Source organism: Pseudonaja textilis, chromosome 1 (assembly GCF_049901715.1).
Source record: "Pseudonaja textilis isolate UNSWEBS1 chromosome 1, rPseTex1.2, whole genome shotgun sequence".
Classification (NCBI taxonomy): domain Eukaryota; kingdom Metazoa; phylum Chordata; class Lepidosauria; order Squamata; family Elapidae; genus Pseudonaja; species Pseudonaja textilis.
In genome coordinates, this window is record NC_141990.1 from 81,758,622 (window position 1) to 81,785,183 (window position 26,562).

At 35.6% G+C, this 26,562-nt stretch overlaps 1 protein-coding gene across 2 annotated transcripts in view; it reads right to left on the reverse strand.

The window, feature by feature from the left end:
• Positions 1-26,562, reverse strand: part of PLEKHG1 (pleckstrin homology and RhoGEF domain containing G1) — a 113,100-nt gene that overhangs the window by 9,934 nt on the left and 76,604 nt on the right. For both annotated transcript variants that reach the window (XM_087939505.1, XM_087939510.1), the window contains exons 4-15: positions 25,659-25,759; positions 20,674-20,743; positions 16,448-16,494; positions 14,937-15,087; positions 12,170-12,301; positions 10,638-10,820; positions 9,889-9,984; positions 9,056-9,142; positions 4,941-4,974; positions 3,744-3,836; positions 2,130-2,168; positions 1,138-1,160 (exon numbers count right to left, since the gene is read on the reverse strand). In XM_087939505.1, coding sequence (XP_087795631.1) covers positions 1,138-1,160; positions 2,130-2,168; positions 3,744-3,836; positions 4,941-4,974; positions 9,056-9,142; positions 9,889-9,984; positions 10,638-10,820; positions 12,170-12,301; positions 14,937-15,087; positions 16,448-16,494; positions 20,674-20,743; positions 25,659-25,759 — 1,056 coding nt within the window. The remainder of the gene's footprint in view (positions 1-1,137; positions 1,161-2,129; positions 2,169-3,743; positions 3,837-4,940; positions 4,975-9,055; positions 9,143-9,888; positions 9,985-10,637; positions 10,821-12,169; positions 12,302-14,936; positions 15,088-16,447; positions 16,495-20,673; positions 20,744-25,658; positions 25,760-26,562) is intronic.

Below are 26,562 nucleotides of genomic sequence, written 5' to 3' on the forward strand. Positions count from 1 at the left end.
TTATACAGCCTAGCAGGGTATCCAGAGCAGCCCACAATACTCTTCATCTTTCTGTTACTTTGCTATTAAAAAGCATGCTCTTTTTTAAATGGTTTTTTCTTGTCTTTGTTTTTCAAATGATTTTTAAAAGAACAACTCAATGATTCTGTCTGTTGTGGTTCTTGTTCTTCATATTTGACCCTGACTGGGTTGGCCTTTGAAATCCTCCAGTTCTGCTTTAAAATATGTCTTGTATATTGTGTGCTTTGCAGGGCATGCTGTACACTTTAAAAAAAAATCTTTTTCATATATTCTGATGCATAGCTTTTATATTAGCTTGGAAGATTTGCATTATAACTCCTCTTGACCCCTCTGCTGTTTTTGCATACTGTAATTCAGAGGTCTCCAAACTTGGGAACTTTAAGACTTGTGGACTTCAACTCCCAGAATTCCTCAGCCAGCATAGCTGTAATTCTTTTCGTTTTAACATTTGATTGTTTGCCCCTGTTCTGGTCTCCTCTCCTCCCCCGTTTTTTGCAGCATGGGTTATTTAAAATATATACATTAAAATATTGTTTCCAAATGTACTTCTAAACAGATCTTACAAAGTGTAAGGCTACCAGATAGAAATTTTTAATTGAAGAGCATAGACAGATGATAGACAGACAGACAGACAGAGGTAATCCTTGACTTACAACAGTTCATTTAGTGACTGTTCAAAATTACAATGGCACTGAAAAAAGTGACTTATGACTATTTTTCACACGGCCATTGCAGCATTCCCCATGGTCATGTCATCAAAATTCAAATGCTTGGCAACCGATTCAATTTAGGATGGCTGCAGTGTCCTGGGGTCATGTGATCACCTTTTGCTACCCACTGACAAAGTCAACTGGGAAATCAGATTTACTTAACAACCATGTTGCTAATTTAAAACTGCAAAGATTCTCAACAACTGAGGTAAGAAAGATTGAAAATGGGACAAAATTCACTTAACAAATGTCTCATTTAGCAACAGAAATTTTGGGTTCAGTTGTAGTTGTAAGTTGAGGACTACTGTAAATAGATGATAGATATGCTTTCAATGTCATGGGTAATATTCAGTATCTGTTTCTTTTTTAAAAACTGCCAGTTCCTTGAATAAACAATATAGTTTACCTTTTGCAAATTTGGGTCCATTTCTGAAATGATTGGAAAAACAAACGTAAGTATCATCTGATGACTTGCATTTATACTAACTTTAGTATACAAAAGTTTTATCCAAGGAGAATCAAAAGATATTTAAGAATGCTTAAAGTTATGTTTTGGTGTAAGATGGGAAAGGTATTTTAGAAAATATTTTTTATCTGTGGAAAAACTACTCAGCTGCTTAGTTAATTGGATAGAATTTATTCACTGCAGAAAAAAGTGCTTCAGAAACAACTAATAGGTGGCACAGTAGTGACTTTAATGCCCAATAGAATTAAAAGGGTTAAGATAAGATGTGAATAAAGAAAACAAACAATGAGAAATCATCCTCTTAATAAGGCATGCACATCTCTCTGTTTTCTTGTTCCTTTGGAGGAGGAAATAACACAATTCAGGGCTATGCAGTACGGGAACACCAATGCAAAACCATCCTGCAACTCTTTAAAGCAGCCCCATTTTTTTAAAATAGCAGTATGATCCAGTTAAAGCAACAACAACAGAAGTTTATAATTACAGCAGAATGCAGTCTCATATGGCAGGCTGAAGCAGTGTACATGATGCTTTCAGTCCACATGGATAAATCTACCATAGATGGGTGTCTTTCGTTCAGTCACATTTGTAAGGATTAGTGAATGGATGCCATCTATGGCACCACTTTAGCCATTTAATGCTTATTATTGGATATGAATGCTATCGCTATGAACAATTGGAGCTAAATATAACTTAGTCATACTCTGCTCACCATTTTTGTATAGAAATGTTTTTCTGCTCATTTGAGAAGTTGATACTCTTCACAATTTTGCATTATTTGTGATACACATCTTTATTAAGACTTGATGTTACTTCCAGTATAAATGCATTTTGTACAGTTAATTACATGAATAATTACAGTGAAATGTGCCACGCTTAAATATATATTATAACTAAAGTATATTTTTGTATTTTGATATTATGTAACTTACCACTTGATTTTGTGATTTTATGAACTCTGGAAGAAGGTTCTGTGTGGAAAACAACATGTATTTATGAATATCTTTATTTTTTTAAATGTTGTAAAAACATGTATTAATATTTAATTTTATATGCCTCTTATACCCAGCTCCATTCAGCTTTTATCACTACCAAGCTGAAATTACAAAGGTTCCTGGGAATGGAATTCCTAGATCTTGATATATGGCTGCTGAAACAAAACAACCTCAACGGATTTACTATATACAGTCACTTTACCTGAAAAATCAGAGAATCTATTTCAGGAAGAAATCCCTGCACAAAGGAGGGAATCTTTATGGATTGAAATTTAAAGGAGTTATTAAACAATGGGCTCCTTTAGTTAGATAAAGAATTAAACATATATGTTTAATTTCAATGTCATTCAACTGCACAACAGAGAAACTTACACGCTTTCAAAATGTGAGCTTTATTAGCGCAAGATTGACAAACAGTGTTAATGATAACTTGGTTTTACTTGATCTTTAAAGGTAAGGTCATAGGATAGAGAACACGGGCTTATAGACATTCTATGTTCCTACCTAGAACATCAAAGACCTTCTAGTATCTCAGATGAAACACCTGCAAATGCTGTTCCATCTCAGCTGCATCCCAAGAGGGAAGTTGCTAAGTGACTAAGGTAGCAGTAGCCAAAACCAAGTCTGCAGACATTCTGGGGTTAATATCTATAGTGGGAACAGCACTTCAGGCACCTCATGGTTTGTTGGAGAGACTGACCAAGCCGGGGTGAGGAGTTAAGTAGAAAATTAGTCTGGAATCTTTACATAGGCACCAGAGGCAAGATCCAACACACTTTGGTTGTCATTTAACCTTATCTAGTCTGACCCAAACCACTAGTCTGGGAAAATTCCTCCAAAACAGGAACAAGTAATAAAATAACTAATTGATATCTTTGTATATGAATCTGGTTCTTTGGGCCCAACATGGCTCTTCTAAAAAGAGAAGGTACAAGGCAGCTTAGGCTAGACAGAGCAATTACTATATGGATACCAAGAGAGGTGGGTTTGAGGCAGCTGAAGTCGTATGTAGAAAAGGTGGCTTGTTTTATTCAGTATAATAAGTGTTTGTGTAGGGCAAGGAGTCATTTATTTCAGTCTATCTCATCTCCATTTCTTCCACCAGGAAAAGCAACAATTTTGGGAGACTTGTAAATCCAACCAGAAATAATGAATGTATCATATTTCATATTTATAAAGATGAGTATGTCACAAAGGTATCTGTTATATACTTTATATGTCTGCACATAAAAATATCACAGATGTAGATTATTTAACAAAATGAATGCAGTGCAATGCAATCTCATGTGTCTTCATTAACAAACCCCACTAAGTATAATGGCAAGCTACTGCTAAAATGTGAAGTTTAAAGTTTTTTTTTTTACTATAATATGACCACCATGTATATATGAATTCTTTAAAGTTCATTCCTATTGTGGCTCTTGTTGCAACTTTCATATTGTTTTTATTTAAGTTTTAAATGTGTATTTTATTCATATGTAATTTGATACTGTTTCATCTTAATTCTGTTCTAGTTGTAAACATAAGCACACCTAAGGCAAAATGTATTACCTGATTTCCTTCTTATCCTTTGTGGAGTCATGCCCTCTTTTAAATTACTTGAAGCTTTCATTTCTTCTGGGCTGTAATGGAACCCTGGGTGATCTATTAAAAAAAAGATTCCCTGATTTTGAACGTAATGCTTTATGTATAAGGTTCAGCCACAACTACACTTCTGAATGATCTGCCACAATGAAGTACAATCAGGAAATAGGATTCATGCTGAGATTTCTATAGGTACATGCAACTAAAGGTAGAGATCACAATACATCAAAATAGGATTCATTTGTCCCCTTCAAGAAAATTTTCTTTCTTATAATAATAATTATCCAGAAATGACCCAATCATTTTAGGGAAATTTCACAGCTCTTGGTAAAGTAGACATTCTGAAGGCATTCAGATGATTGGCAGGTTATAGTAAAAAAATGGACTGAACATTAAAACAGTATCACATAATATTTTTGATCATCTGACATGCTACTGGATGCAACAAGCCACATCATGGCACAACTCTTTCAATACACACACACACACACACAAAGCCCCAGTGTTATGCAACGAAGTGGTAATACAAGAATACAGAAGAAATATTATTTAAAAGGGTCTTCAGTAAATTTAATCCCACTCACATATACAGGGAAAAATAAAATATACAGGTTAAGCACAGCTGTAATCTCTCCAAATTTCTCAGGAAGCACAATGTCTCTGAACTATATTCCTTGCAAAGAAATTCCTGCATGATAAAAGCTCTCCATAGATCCAGACACAGACAGATAACATACACCCATCTACACAGAAGTTAAAAAGAAAGTATCTTAACAGGCTTTTGAAATGGTTCTTCTAACTGAAGTTCATATAAAATATCCTCACATAATAACATTGTAACACTTATACTGCAGATTAAGACTGCTTGTGGGAGTTTTATTATGCTGCATAGGCAGTAAACAATTTGATCTGCAGGCCTACATCACAAACAGGACTCCTACAAAAGTCACATTGTCTGGAAACAGCGAGTCAGTTATCATTTGTGAGTTTGCATAATAGCAACATTTTAAGGGAGACATGAGTCAAGACCTTTACCTAGCCCCCCAGAAACCTAGTGACAGCTAGCATCAACTACTGTATGTTGATTTAATATCTTAATATCTCAATATTTATTTCCTTTAGGAATAGCAATGCAGTTTAATTATTTAAACAAGGTATACTTACAAATTGCATCCATTTCAAGAATTGCTTGCTTGGCCTGAAAAGGAAACATTGGATATTAATTATTTGATTTATACCATATTTTCCCTGCTCTTGCAGGCTTTCAAGGCTGCTAACAAAAGTTGAAATTGTGGTAGAAATATTGAATTGAATCAAAATCAATTAGCAAAAACTGAATTATCTCAGAATAATTATCACAGGATTGGAAAAGGATTGTGAAGATCCAGTTTAAATCTGTACCCAGCTATGACACTTAAAGTAATGTGATATCTTTAAGATTAATTAGATCACATTGAATTTTGACCTAGGAGGAAAAGCAGAATATAATCATATAAATTTCTGACTCTGATAAGCCATAGATTAATCTTGACAAATATGTACATCCCCAATATAGTGTTTAACAAACTAATATGTAGTTTAGAGTGATACTTTTAGACACGTGTGACATAATTCCTTCTTGCCCCTTCCCCCCACCCCAAACACTTCATTCACGACTATTTCCCTATCATTCAGTCTTATTGCTGATTTTATAGTAAAAACATAAAGAATGATTGCTGTCAAAGATCAGCAGATTAAAAAGAATGAAGAATTCCTCTCTTACCCGATGTTTTTCCTGCAACTGCTTCTTCATGCATGAATGTATATAAACATTCTTAACTAGGATCAGGACTGGAAATCTCATATTTATGTTACCATGCTATCTGAACAAATTTTCTCCATTAACATTATTCTTAATCCTATCACAGGATTTACTATAGTTGATGGATAAATGGAGTCATATAAACTAAACCCAATCAAAGGAACCTGCACATCAAACCCAAACATAGGAACTTGCATCCTCTCTCTCTCTCTCTGTGTGTGTGTGTGTGTGTGTGTGTATTTAAAAAAATACATGGTAGGAAAAAGTGCGTTCTACATTGTTTTTACATAGCAAGATTGTATACAAGGATATCTGCAAGATTAAAGGAGTACTTTACCTATTGTCCACTAGGTGTAGCTAATGTACAACCTCAGATGTAAAGACTAACCTATCACTATAGTAACTTACAGATACAGATTCATAAAAACCCTTCATTATTTTGTCTACAAATGTTATCTCACTCAAAAATTATACGCTAACATTTGGTTTATGAAAATGATGGCATGTACCAGGTATGGGTGATCCTCTAAATACTGTAAAACTAAAAGTCATCTCAAAACCAACAAACTTGTGTAGTCAGAAATGATGGAAGCTATAATCTGGTTAGTATTATCCGGAAAAGCTGAGCAATTTATTTTTATTTATTAAATTTATATTTAATTTTAAATTTGACATATTAATAAGTAAAATACATTTTTAAAATATACATTTTCTCACACCATAGTTGCTTTCCACATATACCATTGCTGTCATTTAGCCAAGTCTTACAGTCATACAGCATACACACAATTATAGCTCATTATGAATTCATTTTTCTAATATATAAATGTTTTGGCATCATTATTAATTTCATCTCTATTGTTTCACAGCTGTGGGTAGCGCAGTGGTTGCAATGCAGTACTGCAGGACTAACTCGCTGCTCACTCCAGGAGTTCGATTGTGAGCAGTTCGAGGTTGCCTTCTATCCTTCCAAGGTCAGTAAAATGAGGGTCAGGGTTGTGGGCAATATGCTGATTCTGTAAACTGCTTAGAGAAGGCTATAAAGCACTGTGAAGTGGTATATAAGTCTAAGTGCTATTGCTATTCAGTGCTTCCTCATTGTGTCCTAGAAAATGCCATTTGTCAGAGAACAAATGTGACAGGCAGGGTCTGTGTCAATATATTTGAGGTGCACAAATAAACATTCTGCATTAATTCAATGCTGACTCCTCTCATGAAATTCAAATTCACAGCCTGTACCAGCAGCTATCTAATACTATCATTCCTTCTGAAAAGAAGTTGAGGATGAGAATAACATTTGGAATGTTTAAGATACATTGTGATATGCTGCATCAAATTTGTATGAAAAACATCTGCCAAAAAGTAGATGCCCTTTTTTAAACAAGCAGAAGGGATATGGAAAAGTTGTATTTATATCCAAGGTTGTTTAATCAATACGTGGATCAATTCAACAAATGGAAAAATGATTTTCAGGGGGGGGAAATGGAATCAGATCCTAGTTCAGTTAAGAATGAATCAACTTATCCTTTTCTCCCATCCTTAAAAAAGGATTAATTTAAAAATGTAATAATGAAGATAGGGTTGCTCCCAAAAAAGTGCTTACTTTACAGATAAACCTCTCTCTATAGCAATTACATACACATACACGTGTGTGTGTGTGTGTGTGTGTGTGTGTGTGTGTCTAATTGATAAGAAATAGAAACACATCCTTTTCCTCCCCAGGTTTTGGACAACTCACTCATTTCAGATTTTGGTGTGTACAATGTAGAATTTATACTTAAATCACTTCAAATCACTCTTTCATTTCCCGGAATAGATCCTTTCAAGACCTGTTCACCTTCCACTTGGCATAATAAAAACTTATTTTTCTTGTTTGTTACCAAGAAGTATTCTTCCATTACAGAAAAGCAAGATAAAAATACTAAAAAATAATAATAATTTGACATGGAAAAGTTTCCAAGGATTGCTTGATGTACATATTGACAAACTAAAGACCCTAGACTAACTATTACAGGCCTAGAGACAGAACTCCTGAGTGAAACTGCTGGTATATTCTTATGTCTCAGTATTGCTTGACTGAAATAGCAGCAGTGAGGTAAACAGAAATCAAAGCAGTGGTGGAATTCAAAATATTTTACTATCGGTTCTGTGGGCGTGGCTTGATGGGTGTGGCAGGGGAAGGATACTGTAAAATCCCCATTCCTCCCCACCCCACTAACCTGCTTTCCAGATCCGCTTTCCTGTGCAGAGTAACAAAAGAAGACCCAGCTGATCAGCTGGGACTCGGGAGGCAGAAAATAGATGGGGGCAGGGCCAGTCAGAGGTGGTATTTCAAACTATTCAAAATTTCTGCTACCGGTTCTCCAGAACTGTTCAGAACCTGCTGATTACCACCTCTGAGTCAAAGCCAAAGAAAAGATAGGAAAATAAAATCGGTGAAAAACAGAGTAGATCTTCCTTTCTCTGAAGATAGAAAGCTTCCCATGAAAGCTTTGGGTAGTTTTGTAGGAAAATACTACTACTGGTTCAGTACAGCATAAATCTACAGCACAATTCAAACTGTGCAGTAAATTTAGTGAGTGAAAAACAGTCTGCATTACTTCCAGAACTGCAAGAATAGATTGGTAATGAAAGGATGGCCCTTAGAAGACTACTACTGGCATGCAGAACAGTAGAAAATATAGATACCTCTAAATATCACAGGGAAACACTCCCAATTGAAACAGAGAAGAGACCATATATGTTAGTACAAAATACTGAGCTAAATGAATTAATACCTACTTCATTTTTATTCTTTCCATCTCAATAGATCATTGGAAAGAAATTATGTTAAGAAGGTGTGGAGACTGGCCCCATCTGTCTGTCAGTAGAACATGGGATCAAGTCTGGGGTGGCAGGCAAAGCCAGAGAGTTTGAAAATGGCCCAGATTAGACTTCAAGAAAAAAAAATCCAGAAAAATTTCCCCAGTGCAATGGTGGAGGGGGAGAGAGACTTAGGCAGATGTTCAAAAAAGTAGTCAAGTGCTTCTTTCTAAGTCATCTTCCCTCCCAGTCACATAACACAGAGCAAAATACAGGTAGACCACCTGTTTTCCCTCGTACATTCAAATACACATCAATGCAACACAGATCCACTATCCCTCCTTCACTCTTTCAGATGTCTGCTCTGATAGCAAGTGGTAAAGAGGTTGGAAAGAATTCCGGAAATCATGCTCTCCATGCTTCCCCTGCCCTGTTCTCTGTAAACATTTTAGTAACATATTTTTTTCTCATCATAAATTAGGCAGAAGATCAATTATCATAATAAAATAATGGAATAATAGTTTGAAAGGCAAACTGAAGTGGCCTGGTGCAAAGGAATGTTAAACTGATGCTATGAAATCCCACACTATATGTAATGACATGGCTGTACAGATGTTTCTTCAAGAGAAAAGTTAAATGCATGCTTTTTTAAAACAAAACGATGAAAAGGTTTTACCTTAGCTGGAATTTTAGCAGGATGGTTTTCTAGAATTAATCTTTTCAAATGAAGAATCCAAAGGCGCTTATCTTGCTGTGATTTTGCCTATTTCAAAAGGAGAAGGCAGTTTAAAAAATTATAGCTCTTGAAATACCAGAAAGAAAGAAAATCAGTAAAAGTTATCGGAATGTGGAGAAAATCTGACTTCAAGTTGAAAAACTGGCTCTTTTTCCAAAAATAATTAGAATTTTCTTGTTCATCAAAACTAAAGCACAGTGTACAAACCACAAAGTTACACACAGATCTCCACCTATCACAGACAATTTTAGGCACAACACTAGCTTGAAAATACATCCATATTTTTCTACTTCTGATAAAAGTGGATTCAACTAAGTGGTAGCCTGTAACCAATCAGTGCTGATGTCAGAAAGTTGTACAGGATTGTCTCTAACTAGTAAATTGGATGAGTGCTTGCGGAACAATCTCAGGACTGCAAACTAAACAGGGAAATTTAAAATACATGCAGAAAGAAGGCAATGACAAACCATCTTTCCACATTATTGCAGGGAAATTTTATTTTTACCTTGCCTTTTAGTATAAAACCCAAACTTTATACATTAAAGTAGAATCACTATGCTATATTTCTCTCCAAAAGAAAGGGGAAAAAAAAGAAAAAAATCTAGATAAGGAACAGGAATTATCTGCAAGTATAAAAATAAAATTAAATCTATGCATTTAATTACAGTGCTGCTTCATGGGATATGTGATTATGAGAAATTCAGATTTAATACTATATTTAATTAATATTGCATTAGTTATTAATATATTCAATCTATGGCTATCTTAAATACCTGAACAGTATGCTGCATCTTGGGATTTTTATAATGGAAGACGCTGAAACTAAGAGGTTCTTTCGGTATGACTTCTACCAGCATAAGATTTCCACACTATAACAAAAATAAAAACCCATCAGTTCCAAGAGATACAGAAGGAAAAATCTGACAGACTCTTTTTTCAAAAAAAATGTTAATTATATTGTGGAATGCTTAGAAATGTACCAAGTTGGCCCAGTGGGGAAAAAAGAGGCCAGGGAAAGGTAAGAAACAAACCATTAAAAGCAAAGAAAACTGATAAGCAGAGCAACTATGGAGGGTTTTGATAACAGCTACTTGTTCAGAGTTATCCTGAGAAAGGTTCAAAAAAAAATGAAGCAATAAAGGAAAAGCAAAAAATTAAAAGGATGGAGTCAGAAACAGGAAAAGGGGGAAAGGAAGCAGTAAATGATTTTTAAAAGCTGAAAACTAAACAATGGATCCCATTCTTCATCAAACTCTATCCTTATACATATGCCAGAATGATTTTTTTAAAAGGTCAATTATTTTTATTTATTGTTGTGTTTAAATTGTTTCTACATTTACATTATAGGGAACTTTTATTTTTCCGTCTCTGCTGAAAACTTACAGAAGAGAGGGGTGGGAAAAAAAACACCCCAGAAGCTCTATTAAAGAAACAATAAGGGTTAGTGAAATATCCCACTTCTGCTCCCTTGTAAGATACACACCCATTACTTAACCTTCACCCAAAGTGCAACCTGCCATACCAAGATATGAGCTTTGTAAGTAAATGTCTCCTCTCTCTTCTTTGTAATAAGCAGCAGCTTATCAAAGAGAAACAACGTGCGCTCATTTTTGGCTCTCTGGATACGGAAGGTTCCTTCTAGCACCAGCTCTCCATAGCTCGCAAGGTCTGGGCCTTTCCAGTTTGTAAGTAAGCTTTGTATTTCCTGAAAGAGACGGGAGGATTCAGCACATTAAAAGCAGACTGTGCTAGAATATCTTAGCATGGAAAACAAGTGGAATAGCCCCCATCAGTGTTTGCTTCCACAGGTATGGAAAAACACCTCTTTCTTTTAGAGAATATGGCTAACATATTACACCAGATGATTTTTGATTAGATAAAAGCCAATCACATTTATTTCTAAACGTCATAATGCTAAAAAATGAGTTATGTAGCTTGCAGTCAATCGAATCCTGGTTCAGTGGTGGAGCAAAGCGAAGCCAAATACTATTAAAAATAAAACTATTATTCTTTTGATACTTTCCTCAACATTTTAGAAAAATGGAAAGATGTTGTAGCCCAATAGAAATAATTACCACTATAATGAAACCAAACAAAATTGCACAGCTGAAGGTTCCTACCAAATGTTGGTAGAAAAGATAAAAAAAAGAGACTAAGGATTATTTATGCCCACAGGCTAATTTGCTTCTTGCATCTATTCAAAGATCAACCTCAGTTTTAAAAGCTTGGCTGGTTTTGGTTGATCCACATTAAAAAAATTGAACTCATGTTACAGTGATGCAGATCTGAGTTTTTGCCGAAAGCCAGGCATATTCATGAGTTGAACAAATTTATGCATGAGATACAGCAAAAGAGCAAAATGCACTTGAAATAAGTTTCAAATAGTAAGATAATTATTTTCTAAGCTAAACCATTACAGTTGCTTCTGATTTAATCCTTGGTCAGCAATAGTTCAGTGGTAGTTAAGACCAGTTCGCAACGTTCTGGCTGGCAAACCGCTCTCCCGTAGTCACATGATCATAATTCTAATCTTCCCTGTGGGCTTTCCACAAGCAAAGTCACTGGGGAAGCTGGCAGAAAATCAAAAGTTGCATCTATGTGAAGTCCTCTTTTAATAACCTGCACAATCCTTACTGGACTGCTGGAACTGCCACCACCAAGTGGCACAATCACATGTTGTCCTTAATGACTGTATTGCTTAGTGACAAAAGTTCTGGTCCCTATTACTGTCATTGACTGAGGACCACTTGCACAAGACCCCCAAAGTAGTGCACAAAATAGGAATAATTAAACATTGGGCTCAAAGAGATATTTCCTACAGTCTTGTTGAAGCAAACATTTCTATACAACTCTCATTCTGGCTTTGAAGAAGCTTGTATGAATAAATCAAATTCATGTTAAATATTGCTTTGGAATTGGTTAAGCAAGTGAGCATTTTGATGTTCAAAATACTGAAAACAACCTTTTCATTGTGTCAAACATTTGTCCAAAGCGTATGAACAAAATCCAAACAAAAGACAGAACATAATTGATCAAGGGAGCATTTCGACTCACCTGTAATCTAATGGCATGTTCATGCTTCCTCTTCATATCATTGATATGCCATGCCACTCTCTGCATTGTATCTATGGCATCTAACACAACATCATAACCTTCAGTGTCCTTGTCAAGATGGTTTTCTATCTCCTGTTAAGAATCAATTGAAGAGTGTGTTGTTTATAACTCTTAAACATCTGAAAACAAGATCTAACTGAGAAGTACAATTAATTATCTGGCTGCAGCCTGTTTTTGTGGATTTTCAAGTTCAGTTATATCAAAAAGTCATATTTCAACTCTAACAGTGCATACTATACAAGAAAGATTCTTCAGCTCTACTTCCTGACTAGAAATCATCTGAAGTGTATAACCCTTTTCTCTCAAGCTTTTCTTCCTCTCCATGCTTCTCTTGATTTGATATTCTTTAAATGGGATTGTATGGTTTTATATTGGAGGTATAAATAAAAAGTGGAGCTGCTGAAATGAAAGTGTTCTTAATATATCAGGAAGAAAGATAATATTGTAGCATATGAAAGATAGGAATGGTTGTTTTATACCCCTTTGTAATCCTAAACAATTGTATCAAAACATTTTTGGCCAAGCTGGATTATATAGGAAATGTGAAATTGAATTTCATATTTAGTGTGTCTGTGTTTGTTGTGTTCAAATAGTAAAAGTCACAATATATTGGGACCTGAGAGTTAATCGTTTCTTCCAACTTTCTGGTCCTATTGCCTGTTTTCCACCAAAGTCAAAACAGAATCTTGAGTACTCAGTAATCAAGTAACAAGCAATTGCTATTTTGTCACATGTAAATTTAATCTCTTATCATTCACCCCATTTAGAATGAACATTGGGATCTGCTGAGGGAACTGACAGCCATGACACTGCTGCAAATACTTAATTACAGTTGTTAGATAAGAAGTATCTTAGTTGGCTGGGAAAATATTATAATTATCTGTTGGGTAGGCTCAAAAAGTACTTAAACACATTAATGTTTCCTTTTATATCAGTGACCTTAGCAAGACACAACAAGCATGCCAGCTTATGTAAAGTATGTGCAACCTGTGACTTGCCAAGCTGAACAGATCAATAGGCTATACTTTGGGAGAAAATGTCCTTGTTATGCAATCCTTGGTGGGAAGCATCAACAAGGAGGTTTATTTTGCCTTCAGTTAACTGCTCTTCACAGATAATAGATTGTGTTTTAATTTGTAAATCCTTTAATAATGTACAGACATGCCTTAGAGTAGCCAGGCACATATTTTCAGGTCAAGGGCACCAATTGGCACTTAAATGGTTGAGCCAAAGGTATGCTGCAGAAAAGAGGGGAAACCTAAACAAAATATCATTTGTTTTTAATTTAATTAAATGAAAAGCAGGGGACTATATCCTTAATCCTTTTTACTTTATTTATCTCAATCTCTCTTGAGTTAAAAGTAGCAGTCTGGAAACAGTATTATGAGGAAATGCATATGGCTTTGGGGCTACAGTTATCACTTCTTCACTCAGTGGCATTACACTGACAGCTGCCTGGATTGTATTTATGGACATTCGAAATGAATCAGTCATTTAATATTTGGATGCAACTTTAGTTGGATAATTACATTGATAATTAGGCATAGCAGATATTGGAAACATATATACCCTCTCCAAATTTACATGTCCAGGCTTTGAATTATACTTAATTTCTTAATAGGAAGCATATGATAAAAGAATTAAAAATAAGCCCAGATTTTTGAAAAATGTTTAAATGGTAAACTGTCTTATAAGTCTGTCTTATAACATTTTTGCCACCAAAAAAGGCACCAGGTCTTATTTTCGGGAGATGTCATCCACTAGCTAACCTCACTTGCCCGTATCTCTGTCAAAGGCCTTCAGCAACTATTTCCTCTGCGGCCGGCAAGGCTTTCCTGAAGGACTCTACAGCCAAAAACAGAGCTCCGGATCAATCCGGAGCTTTGTTATCAGCTACAGAGGCCTTCAGAAAAGCCTTGCCAGCTTTGCCAGCTGAAGAATAAATGGGCCGGCAAGGCAAGTGTCAGGGTGTGTGAGGCCTGGCTACAACTGTCCAAAGGTAAGTAGTAGGGCAGCTCCACTCCCCCAACCCCACCCTAGCTTAATTTTTATCTGTGCATTCTGGAGTGGGCAGGATCTTAATTAGGGATTATTTTGGAGTAGGGCTTATATTGGACACACATGTAAAAATTAAGCTATGGCTTACTTTACGGGTAGATCATATTTTCGGGGAAACAGGGTATGCCAAAAAGATTGTTCTTTGAGTGCATATTCACATGCTTTAAAGCAGAGAAATACACATTTTTAGCCTATATGTTAGCATTTACAATAACTTTTGAACCAGAATCTTCCAAGCTACTGAAAAGAAACAGGATGGAATACTATGTAAGCAACTAAAATAATGGTGATGTACTCAAAATATTTGTTTACTCTTTTACTTCAGGAGTTCTCAGATATTATGTGGAACTCTTTGTACAAGGCTTACAAGACTGTAAACACACCAGTCACTCAGCATGAGCTGAGGTTACAAACATTGTGAGTAAATGACGCAGACCACACTGGGACTTTCAGAAAACTCAGGCAACAGGGGGTAAAAGTGGAAGTGAGCAGTACAAATTCAGCACGTTATAGATCAAGATTTTTTTTCCTGTGTGAAACAAAAGTGGCCAATAAAGAGACAGTTCTTTAAAAGTATAAATGTATAACGTAGCCTTTATAGGTTCAGTAGAGTGTAGACAAAGGTTCATTGACATAGCGTTTTACTTACATGCAAAAGTAAATGATATTTCAATATTCTCTGAACAGGCTTTAAAAGATAGGATCCCAAAGGAAGAGAATGCTGTAAAGCTTCTTGTCTTTCTCTGAAAAACTTGGCTAGGGACTTGTTCCTCATGCATTCAGTGAGTACAGCCACTGACCTGTAAAGCATACAAACACAGCTTACAGAATATTGTTAACCTATTAATTATGCATAAAACCACCAATTCAGTGGATATGTTTGCTTGTTTGCTATTCAGTCTGACAGTTCAGCAATTTATAAACTAGATGGATTTGGGACTGTCTACATATCTGAACAGGGGTTTTCCTCCCCTTTTTTATTAGAACTATTAGATTCTGCCACATCGATTCTGTATCATCTCAGGGAAAATCATCACCCCATTCCAATGCTTTTATCTTTTGGGGAAAATAGGGCAGAAACCTTTTTTTTAAAAGTCTGTAAAAGCAAATCAATACAAGAATCTCACTTTTTTCCTCCTTTTTATTTGCCTCTCACAAACACTGTCTAATTAAGCTTCTGTACAGAACACATGTTCTGTACAGAAGCTTAATTAATACTTGCTGAAGGACAAGGAAATTAAGAAGACATTTTAAAGATGGAAACTCCCATACAATTATAAGATATTGACCTAAGAAGCCACCATAGTTGAACCAAACAATATCTAACAGAAATGCTACTTTAAAGATTCCCCCATCTACCACAATACATTCTCATCATTCATCATTAGTTATTTGTTTACTTACTTACTTTGTTTACTTACTTCCTAGAGCCGGAAACGACTAGCACGTATGCGCAAGGGGAACTTTTACCTTTACCTTTACTTACTTATCCACTTATTAAATTTATATAACCAACCATTTCATATACATGACTCTGGGTGGCTTACAGAGTGAACATAACAAAAAATTAAAACAATTAACCATTAACTAGATATCATAAAATGCAGGTGAGTCCCAAGCAACAGCTTATAAACAATTATGTCAAAACTTAAGAAATAACCCCACAAACATTTCATTATTACTTTAATAAGTATAGCAGCCTTAATTTCTTGTACTCAAAATAATGGCTTAGCATATTTGTATGTTTAGACATCATTGTAAAAAGGAACATCCATCTTCTCCACAATTTACTCCCCCCCCCATACTTTCCATAAATTTTACGAATTAATTCTGATTAAGTGATCATTTCAAATTTTAGGCAACATAAAAATATAATAGTCATTTGTTTTCTTCAGGACTTTGAATTCCAAGGTAAAAAAGTACATTCATGGGTCCATAAATGTTTTGCCTCTCTGCCTCTCCTTACATCAAGGGTGTCTTTTCTAAGAATTCTGCAGCAACTATAGAAGGAAAAGCATGAAAGCACATAAATACCTAGACCCCTGCACCTGTTTGCCTTCAGTTCCAAAGAGCTCTATAGCCCTTTTGAAAATATACAATGGGAACACAGAGTGATATAGAGACAGATATACCCACAGAGACACACACAATTGCTCCTACCTTGGATAATTGGTACAATACTGTGTATATATGTGGAAATCTTCACTCTGTACAAAAACAAATGGAAAGGTTTATTTAGAACCTGGAAACATCTATTTTGGTCCACAGAAAAATAAGATAACATGACTAACTAGATTTAACCCAAACTAGCCAGAAATCAATTATCAACGAGCACAGAAGGCAGTACATTTGACATACTAAAATGATATTGGCCAGTCCCAAAGATTAAGTATGTTTTCAAAGCCAAGCCAATCCATCCCAATTTAAAGAAAACCCTTGGGAAAGGAAAACCACATATAATTTTATTTAACTTTGAGGTAACAAATTACATTAACTTAAAAATTTATGAAATAATTTATATACAATATATAGATGGTCAAAAGCATTATTCCTGCACAGATTCTCTTAAACCAATTCCCCAAAAATCTTAGGTTAATTAACACTAGCACATCTAAATATCTTCTTTTAGTACAACCCATCGTATGTGCTCCGTAGCCAGTGTGCATTAACCAAGAGATGATGACAACTGAGACAGAAATTGCATTCATGGCTGCAACTGGAAAAGGTGCTACCAAGTGCTATTGGCCTCATCTGTTTTATGTGTGGTTGTACATGAGTTTAATGGTCTAAACTACTTTAAATTGTGTAAACTGTTCAAAACTGATTGGGGAACAACAGCCAAACAGAAGGATAAACATTCATGGAGCATTTGCAACAATATTTGAGTGTATTTAGTATATCTATCTTCTTTTGCATAGTTTTTCACAGTTAATAAAAACAATCTACTCAGCTTAAAAAAACTGTCTTAATCAGTGACCATCCCACCTAATAATTTAAAAAAATTCCACACAGCCACTGCTGATATTTTATCTTTGGGTTTAAACTTCAAATTCATATAGCTACCCTCATTGGCATAAGACATAATAAGCTTACATCACAGCCTACATATATGCTTTGGACTAACAACTACTGTAGAAATCTACTGCCTGCAATGAAGTAGTAATCATGTTAACCATAATTTGCAACAGAGATATTACACTCTGTTATTAGCTGGTTAGAATCATTCCTGTTATTGTATATATTAAGTTGGGGATTCTTCAGTGTCATCCAAATGAAATGTTTATTGCTGAAGTCACGCCCAATCTGTACATAAGTAAGCATTTATGAGGAAAAGGTAGAAAATATTTAATTCACCATATAATCACACTAAACATTCACAAACACTGGGTGTGAATTGTCTTTTTAAAAAATATTTTAAAAATTGTTATGCCCTCTTCTCTTTTTCATCACATTTAAAAAAAATTCTTATAGTTTACCAAACTGGAAAGAGATTTTTAAAAAATTAAGAAAAGATCTCAACTAGTCTGATAGACATAAATAAAAATGCATCAATAATAGGGGACGTTCAATATTATACAGCCACATTTCTACTCCTATCACACATTTCCTGCAATTAGCATATCGGCTAATTACATCCTTTAATCTGTATCAGAAGGAGAAGATTTGGGGATCATACAAAAGGAGGAAAGATGAATCTGTTCCCTGATTTTAAAATGTTGTGGGTGTTTTTAAAAGGATTTTAAGCTATCAGTTCTTTTGTAAAACGTTTGGGCTGCAAACTGTTTTCAACTGCTGCAATGATTCCATTACTAATACTTGGCGTTTCTGTATGAGCCACTGTTAAAATTAAAAAATGGAAAGTGACTCTGTCCAGAAGTATCCATAAACAAGAACCTTTGGCCTTGCTGCCCAACATTTGATGACCTCTGGCACTGGCTGTGTGAGACTTTTGTTCACTATGTTGTCAGTATTCCTTTTCCATGTGATCATCAAATATCAGATATAACAGCATATCCAATGGTGCCAGGATCTGCATCATTGCCAAGGATGGGTGTATCAGAATAAAGCATTTACTGCAAGCAGGCAGTGCTAATAGGAGGAGGTAGCAGTAAAGTGTTGGGAAACAAATGAGTAGACCATATAGCCAGGCTTCTGGCATCCGTACCAGTGTTAAGATTCAGTTGTCAAGTCAATTTGAGTCCAAAACCTCACAAAATGAGAGAGAAAATCGTCTTCGTATTTGACGCAAACGAAGTAAAATATTAGTGAGCTGCCCTTCTTTAAACCACATCTTCACTGTGTAATTGTATGGACGCAAGCCAAACAACTTAGCAATAATATTTTGTTGCACAAACTTAACCTAATGAGCCGTACTTTGACTATCATCACCATTGTAATGTAGTGATATTTCTATATTGACAGCTCTTGTCCTGCAAATTATAAAAGGAAGGAGGCTATAAGTCAGGGCAAGTTCAGATTACTAAACAAAGTTGTCAACCTTTGAATTAAAAGATATTTATGGTTTCATTAAAACCTGCACTTCTAGTTTTACGTTCATATATTCTTGAATACAGTACCTAAAAGGGCTTCTTTGATGTTCAGGGTGAACTGAGTAATATGGACAGTGGCCAACAGACTACCATAAATCTGCAGCCCTCAATTCATGCAAGCCTTAGCAAAATGCAGTACTTAAAACAAGAGAGCTTCTAACTACAAATCCACATACATTTCTTTTTTTGATATAAATATGTCTGGCCAAAGAGAAACTACTGTGTGAAGCTTAAAAACTCCCTTTGTCAAGAGAAGAAAGAGGAGAGGATGACTAGCCAAATTGCCTACACTTGCCTGCTTTCAACTTTTCCCCTCTGGAAGGACAAAGCTGCCCTCTTATTTCTAAACATAAACATATCAAAGACTGTGAACCAATTTTAAGCAAGAGTCAAAGATTTTCCATCACAAAATCTAGACTGCAGCTTCTATAATGCACAGGGCCATTGACTTCCAATGCCTCAGTCAGTCTTACCAGACTAGGAGAGAAAGAAGAAAGGAAAAACCAATTGTAGAATAAGAGAGAAACACAGGGGGGTGGGGGGGGGGAGAGATAAACCAAAGTCAGCATGAACTGTATTCAAACTACTAGAAAACCAATATAGGTTTTTTTCTGAAATGCAATACACGTGGTCCTCAACTTACAACCATTTGTTTAGTGACCATTTGAGATTACAACGGCACTGAAAAAAATTGACTCAGGACTGTTTTTCATACAATCATTGCAGCATCCACCATGGTCATGTGATCAAAATTTGGGCGCTTGGCAACTGGCATGCTTTTATGAGAGTAGCACTGTTCCAGTCACATGATCACCATTTGTAACCTTCCCAGCTGTTTTTTTGACAAATCAATGTGGAAAGCCAGATTTTCTTAATAACTGCATGATTCAATTAACAACTGTAGCGATTTGCTTAACAATGGCAGCAAAAAAGGTTGTAAAATAGGGCACAGCTCATTAAATAGTTGTCTTGCTTAGCAGCTGAAATTTTGATGTCATACATCAAGGACTATCCGTAATACATTTCGTATTTGACACTTATAGCAGAAATCCATACTGAACTAAAAATTCATCCCTGCAATTCTTTGACATTTAGTAACATTCATTATTATATTTGCAAAATACTAGGAAGAGATCTAGTAAGGTAAGGAAAAGAAACAGCAAACTTGGGGTGAATAGGAACTAGTATTGATTTTAAGCTGTTTGATGTCCTCCCCATTTCATTTTTAATCTTTTATATAATGTCTATGTATGCAGTAACATTAATCCAGAATAACATTTTAAGAATAAAAAATGGAGTTGCCAAACAAAATTAGTCACTAAGCTTTGCAGAGATGATGCTTAAATAAATATAGCAATCTATCTTATATCAGTCTACAAAAGAAAAAAGGTAACTAGTGAGAAAAATATTTAAGATATTCAAATATCTAAAAGAAAGAAAAAATATAAAGTTTTAACAAAAAGAGATGAACCAGTTATTTCTATCAAATATGCACATATTTCCAAATCAAATAATTCAAAAAAGAGATGTGTTCTATCTAAACTCTCATCCATTCTAATAGATTTGTGAGAACCAATTCATATAAGACTATAGCCAAAGCAAAATTAAATAATGACTTAATTGGACTATTGCATATTGCTTCACCAATTCAGAAACATTTAGTGGAAGGGTAACATAAGCTACATCCACACAGTAATTTGTAAAAAAAGTTTTGCATCCTATGACTTATTTGTTATAGGCATTTGGGAACTGATGGAATGATCTTCTATTTATATATTCTGAGAATGCAAAATACTAAAGATCTTATTAATATCAACAGATGGTATTATCACTTACCTTAGAAACAAAACATTCCGCTATAGCTACAGGATCATTTTCACAGTTTTCCAAATCTTGCAGAAGTTCACTAGTTAAAAAAAAAAAGGGTTAGTAATTATTGTCATCATATGCCAATATATACTGCCTACGGTTAAAATTGGCATTGCATTTAAAATTCTATTAAAATAAAACAACACCATTCATTCTATTTCCTACTATAATGCTAAGATGTAATTAGAGCAGGGGTGTCAAACTTGTGGCCCGTAGCCAGATGCGTCACATACTGACCATGCCCACTCCCAGTTTAGCAAAGGGAGCAAAAAGTTGTAATACGTCACGTGACAATATGTCATGGCGTTGCAAGTTTGACACCCCTGAATTAGAGGTTTCTTATCATTTTTTCTTTTTATAATTCCATTAATGATGTGAATAAATGTCTGTTTGGCTTGCTTGCATCACTGTTTCCCTACTTCTGCTGCTATCTTTATCAGGATAAAAAAAAGCAACTACTGGCTCTCTTTTACAATGATTGTAAGAACCGGTACAAGTACAACACGTGTGCATTATTGCAATGCTGCCTCTTCCCACAAGGCCAATATACAGTTTTCTGTGTCTCTTTAGCATTTAAGGATTTTTCGCTGCTTAATGCTAGGAAAGGGAAAATGAAATGATACACATCTTCATGCAGCACATATAAAACTGTTTTATAATAAATAGGCTGCGTATGGGTCTTTTTGCTTACTAGCTCTGAACGGTTTTCAAGTGGATTCAGATGTGTTAAGCCTTGGTTTGTTTGAACTTGTTAAATATACTACAATAGGCTGCATTTGAATAAACAAGCTAAGCCATAAACAAGAAATGGGATATTTGTATCATGCTAAGGGAAACCAAACCAAAAACATTATAGGTTAACTCAATATATGAACCTACTTTTTATTCATCCACATAATACTGTTCAGGGATGTACAGAAGCCACTCAAACCAGGCAAAAGACAATTATACCAATTTACCAACTGTGTTTCTTTTAAACAACATTTGGTATGTTGAATTTGGCTGCACTGAACACATTTCATCTCACAAGCACCAGTACACTTTTTGTTGTCCATGCTGCAATATTGTATGTTCAGATTGCAATTTCCTTTGAAAATACAGTACTTTTGTTTTAACTTAGTGGAAAATTAAACTGAAATCATAAATTTGCAAATGGTTTTGCGGCTCTGAATATAGTTAGGATGCTACAAGACTCATGGATAGTTTCAGGGTCATCACTATCTGTGAGTAAACTGCCAATCACAATTTGATCTGATGTATGTTGGAAGCTCAAAGATAATGTGGCTCTCACTATTCATTTAGCATGTCCAGGCTTGCTTCTTCCAAGCTCAGCTACTCATGCCATGCATCAGTTAACCTTTGTCTCCAGCATCTGGATTGCTGTTCTGCATTTGTGCAAAATATGTATGTATGTTATAATGAGGGTACCAAAGTAATCTGAGCTGGCAACTGGAAATAAAGAAACAATGGGTGGGGGACTTTTTAATTTACTGTCATCCTCCCAATTATTTTCCAACATATGAAGATATATGTAAGAAATGTGATTCTGAGAAGCTGATATTTGATTGTTATGGCATACTGACTATGAAACATATATGAATGACAGGTAGGAAATGGACAATATATTTCTCTTGCATGTTGATACACAACTGTTTTCATGATATGGCAGGATTGAGGTAAAGAAAGACTGCTTAAGAGAATTCCATGATCACCAGTAGAATCCCACCCCTGCACCTGCGCCAAACACGCATTTGGCACAGGTGCAGGGCTTGCTGTTTCACCTCCTGCAATCTTGCACTCTCCCTGTCACTTCAGCAGCTGCCGCACAGCAATCTGCTGTGCCGCGCAAAGCAGCTGTGCTTCAAAAGCAGGCAATAAAGGTTACTATGGGAGCGTGGGTGGGTGGGCCCGGGCCCAACAGCAGAACATCGGAGAGAACCGGTTCGGTCTCCGCTGCTCATCGGCTCTACCAGCTCGGCAGAACTGGTAGAATACCACCACTGATGATCACACATTTTCAGACACAGCCGCTTTCAACAGTATTAGTTCATGTAGGCTGTGTTATGATTTTGCTTTTGGGCCAAGATTTGCAAAAAACTGAGGAAAAAGGAACATGTTATAACCTAGAAAAGATTGGGCAAAAAACAATAGGTTTTTATAGAGTTCAGTAAGAAAAAAAATCATGGTAACTCTGGGTGTGTCTGGCATGGTTTACTAGATATGGATTAGAACATTATTAAGAACTAGTTATGTTTATCATAATGAAAATAAAGAACTTTTTTCTGGTTACATCTACTGGTTGATTGCTGATTGAGCATAATTCTAAAGGGCTTTACCAGGGTGAGTGAGGTCTTGTTGAAAATGAGAATGGATTACACAGAAGATTGAACCAAGAAGCCAAAATTGCAAGAAAGTTAAAAAAGAATTCTTACGTTACTTATTGTATACTATTTTCCTATGCAAAGAAATTTTTTATTGGTGATATCTTGATTGATGTTGCATAATAGATTCACAAGGGTTCTCTTACTGTAGTTAATTCTACTTCTACCTTTAATTATGCATGTTCAATTTAATTCCCATGCTTGGTGAGCAGTTCTCCAAGGTCTTTACATTCACCCAATTATGACACAGTTGCACAATGTGATGTAACTATGATGTAACTAACTATGCAGAAGCAATTGCTAATATTAGTTCTTATGACACATCAAGATTCATGACCAAAGTCAGCCAAATTCACTGTGGCAGAATAAATGAAAAAAAAAAAAATCTTCCATTTTCCAGGCAGCATATTGGCTACACAAATAAATTGGAAAATAGCTAACATTCCAGTTTTGATTTTAAAAAAGCTACTCCTCCCAAAAGTGGAAATAGGAAATGAGGCAGTATATAAAATAGGTTTCCATTGAAAAGCATACCTGTGCAAGAATTTTGAGCTATGACTTATTATGACAAGTGGTTCATGAAATAATTCAAGTGGTAAATAAATATTTAATTTTAAATTAAATATTTTGGATGAGTTTTATAAGCCTTTACAAATGGGAGGGTGATGAAAAGCAAACACAATGAAGCTAATACAGCTACCTAATTTGCTTTAAGAAGATTCATTCTCTATATAAAATATGTTGAGATATTGTTGAAAACGGTTTCCCTGAGGTGACATACCGATTAAAATATAATAAAGTTATAGACAATTTTAATATTCTGGCAATAGATAAAAAGTGCCTTTAGCAGCAAATTAAAGTATGTTCTTTATTTTAAACTTAACAGCAAAAATGTGTGGGACTCCCTATCTCCCACCATTTTTGTCCATCCCACTTGCTCTCACAGAATGACCAGGCAACAGGTCCATTCCCTGAAGCTATATATTTGATGAGACCTAGGAGCTGTGGCAATGCCTGCCCTTAGGAATCATTTCTGCCTACCTGCCTATTGCTATCCTTCAGAAGTTCAGATGACTCTGACTCTTAGCTAGCTAAAAGGATTTAAAATCCAGTTTTTAGATCTACAAAAGTAAAAATAAGGACACATCTTAGTGAGTTCATATTATATGAATTATAGAACTGATGAGGTAGGATCTGATCATCTAGCACCATGATGGCGAACCTATGGTATGTATGCCAGAGGTGGCACACAGAGCCCTCTCTCTGGGCACTCAAGCCATTGCCCCAAGTCAGCTCTGCCGTGCATGTGCACCTCCCTCCAGCCAGCTGGTCTTTGGGTCTCTGCCGTGCATGCAGGGGGTGGGGGGGGCGGGGCGCACACAGGGGGCAGTACACGCATGGGTGGGGGTGACAGGATGCATGCGTGGCACATGCACATTGCATTTTGGGGATTTGTGTGCACTTTGGATACTTGGTGACAAAAAGGTTAGCCATCACTGATCTAGCACAACTTTTGTTCCCTCCCAAAGTTTTCAAGAATTTTAACATATGTTATTTTATATGACAGGAGAAGGAATCATTTAAATACATGGAAAGGATCAGTATAAATGAAATTCATTTTAATTTTAACTCAATTTAAATTAAATGTTTGCTTTGTTACAGCCACTTACAAGTTCTGCTCCCATTTTCAGTCTGGGATAGTCTGAAAATGATTGTATACATACAACCGAAACCCTTATATTGCCTTCAGTCACGCCAAGAAGTTGTATATGTTTGCTTTAGTGCCTCCAAATCCAAATCAGCTGAAATATCAAAGTCATTATCAAAGGTACTCAAAGGCAAAATATGTTCCACAATCCAGTCCAGATGTGAACAAGGACGCATATCCTTGATGCCAGGTGTATGTTTTCTTCACAGGGATGTGGCTGATTTACTAAAATAGAGACAAACTCTCCGGCTGCCATTGTGCTTTTCTAGACAAGCAAATCCCCAGACTTCAAACTTGAGTTTAGAAGGATGTTTTCAGCTTCAGTGAAAGCAAGACATTTTTTTATTATAAATTGAGAGAACCTCTCTGAAACAGGCCCATCTTACAGCATAAATAAATAACAGCATAGAAGAAACTGGACCTACAAAATACCCAAGTCCTTCCCAGTGTTATGCACAAATCCTCTAGAAGCATTGCCTGTGATGTTTTAGTGGCAAGGCCGGATTCAGAAAAGGAGCAGATATGTTCCTAAACATTCACTGGCATGTTGCTCTATTTATTCCAATTTCTGGCCATGCACAGGTCAGTCTCAAAATTTAACTAACAGCACTTTCAATCACTAACAATATGAAGGAAGGTCACAGGGAGACATGCTACAGCTCTGGGAATATCTTTTATTACCCTTTTATACCCTCACTCTGAAGATTATAATACTGTTATCTGTTTCAAGTATTGCCCTCCCCCAATTTTCTTTACTTGTTTTGTTCAAACTTCATCCTTTAATCTTTCAGAAAGGAGGGAAAAAACAGGAAAAGCTTTAATGTGTCATTTCTACATATGCTCTCACTTTAATATTTACTTACCTATTGAAATGATAGATATCTTTTATGTTTCCAAACAAAGCCGATCGCTCCTCTGTACCCAAAGACAGCTTGGATTGGTCAGTGATACAATCAAGGTAATCCTATGAAATAAATGAAAGGGGTGCCTTAATGTTGCCTGCGCTTTTCTTCCCCAGAAAATGAAACTACCTTTAACTGTGTAAAATGAGTCTCTGCCAGATCAATTTCACTCTATATTACTGTAATCCCTTCAGTGAGTCCATCCCGAACAGGCCTTCTATTATAGGAGATAACAATACTTTATCTGTTCACCAATACGAAAGAAATGCTCTCAAAGACTGAACATACTGTGCTGCTCAGACTATACCTTGTATGTTTTTCAAGCTGCAAATGTATTCAGATTTCACCCCTAGTGACAGCTTAATCATCTCCATTAATTACCCAATAAAATCAATGACATCTTCCTATAGTAAGCCTCCTCCTCACTCCCTTAGTATTATTAACATACCTGGGTTTCACACAGCTTGAGCAGATTTCTGGGGGGAAATGTAATTATTTCAGAGCTACTGAAATAAATGTTTTTAACATTTCAAAAATGCAACATAAATATCATTGTCAGCTTGTAAAGAACAGAATATTTAGCTGTCTATGTAACTCATAATTTATAATGTGGTATATTAGAATATATTCTCGGGAATTTGTTTGCATGAACAGATGCAAAATATATGAACATAGAACATACATTTGGGGAGAGATGAATAAGAACTATAATTGAATCAGGGAAACAGAACTGTATCTCAGTATATTTGTTTTTAAAACCATTTTCATTCCTCTTTGATTAAAAGTAAAATTTCCTTAAAGTGAAGCTCACTTCCTGGGGATTTCATGAACTCATTCATTTTCTTGGTAGAAGTGATGGAAGTTA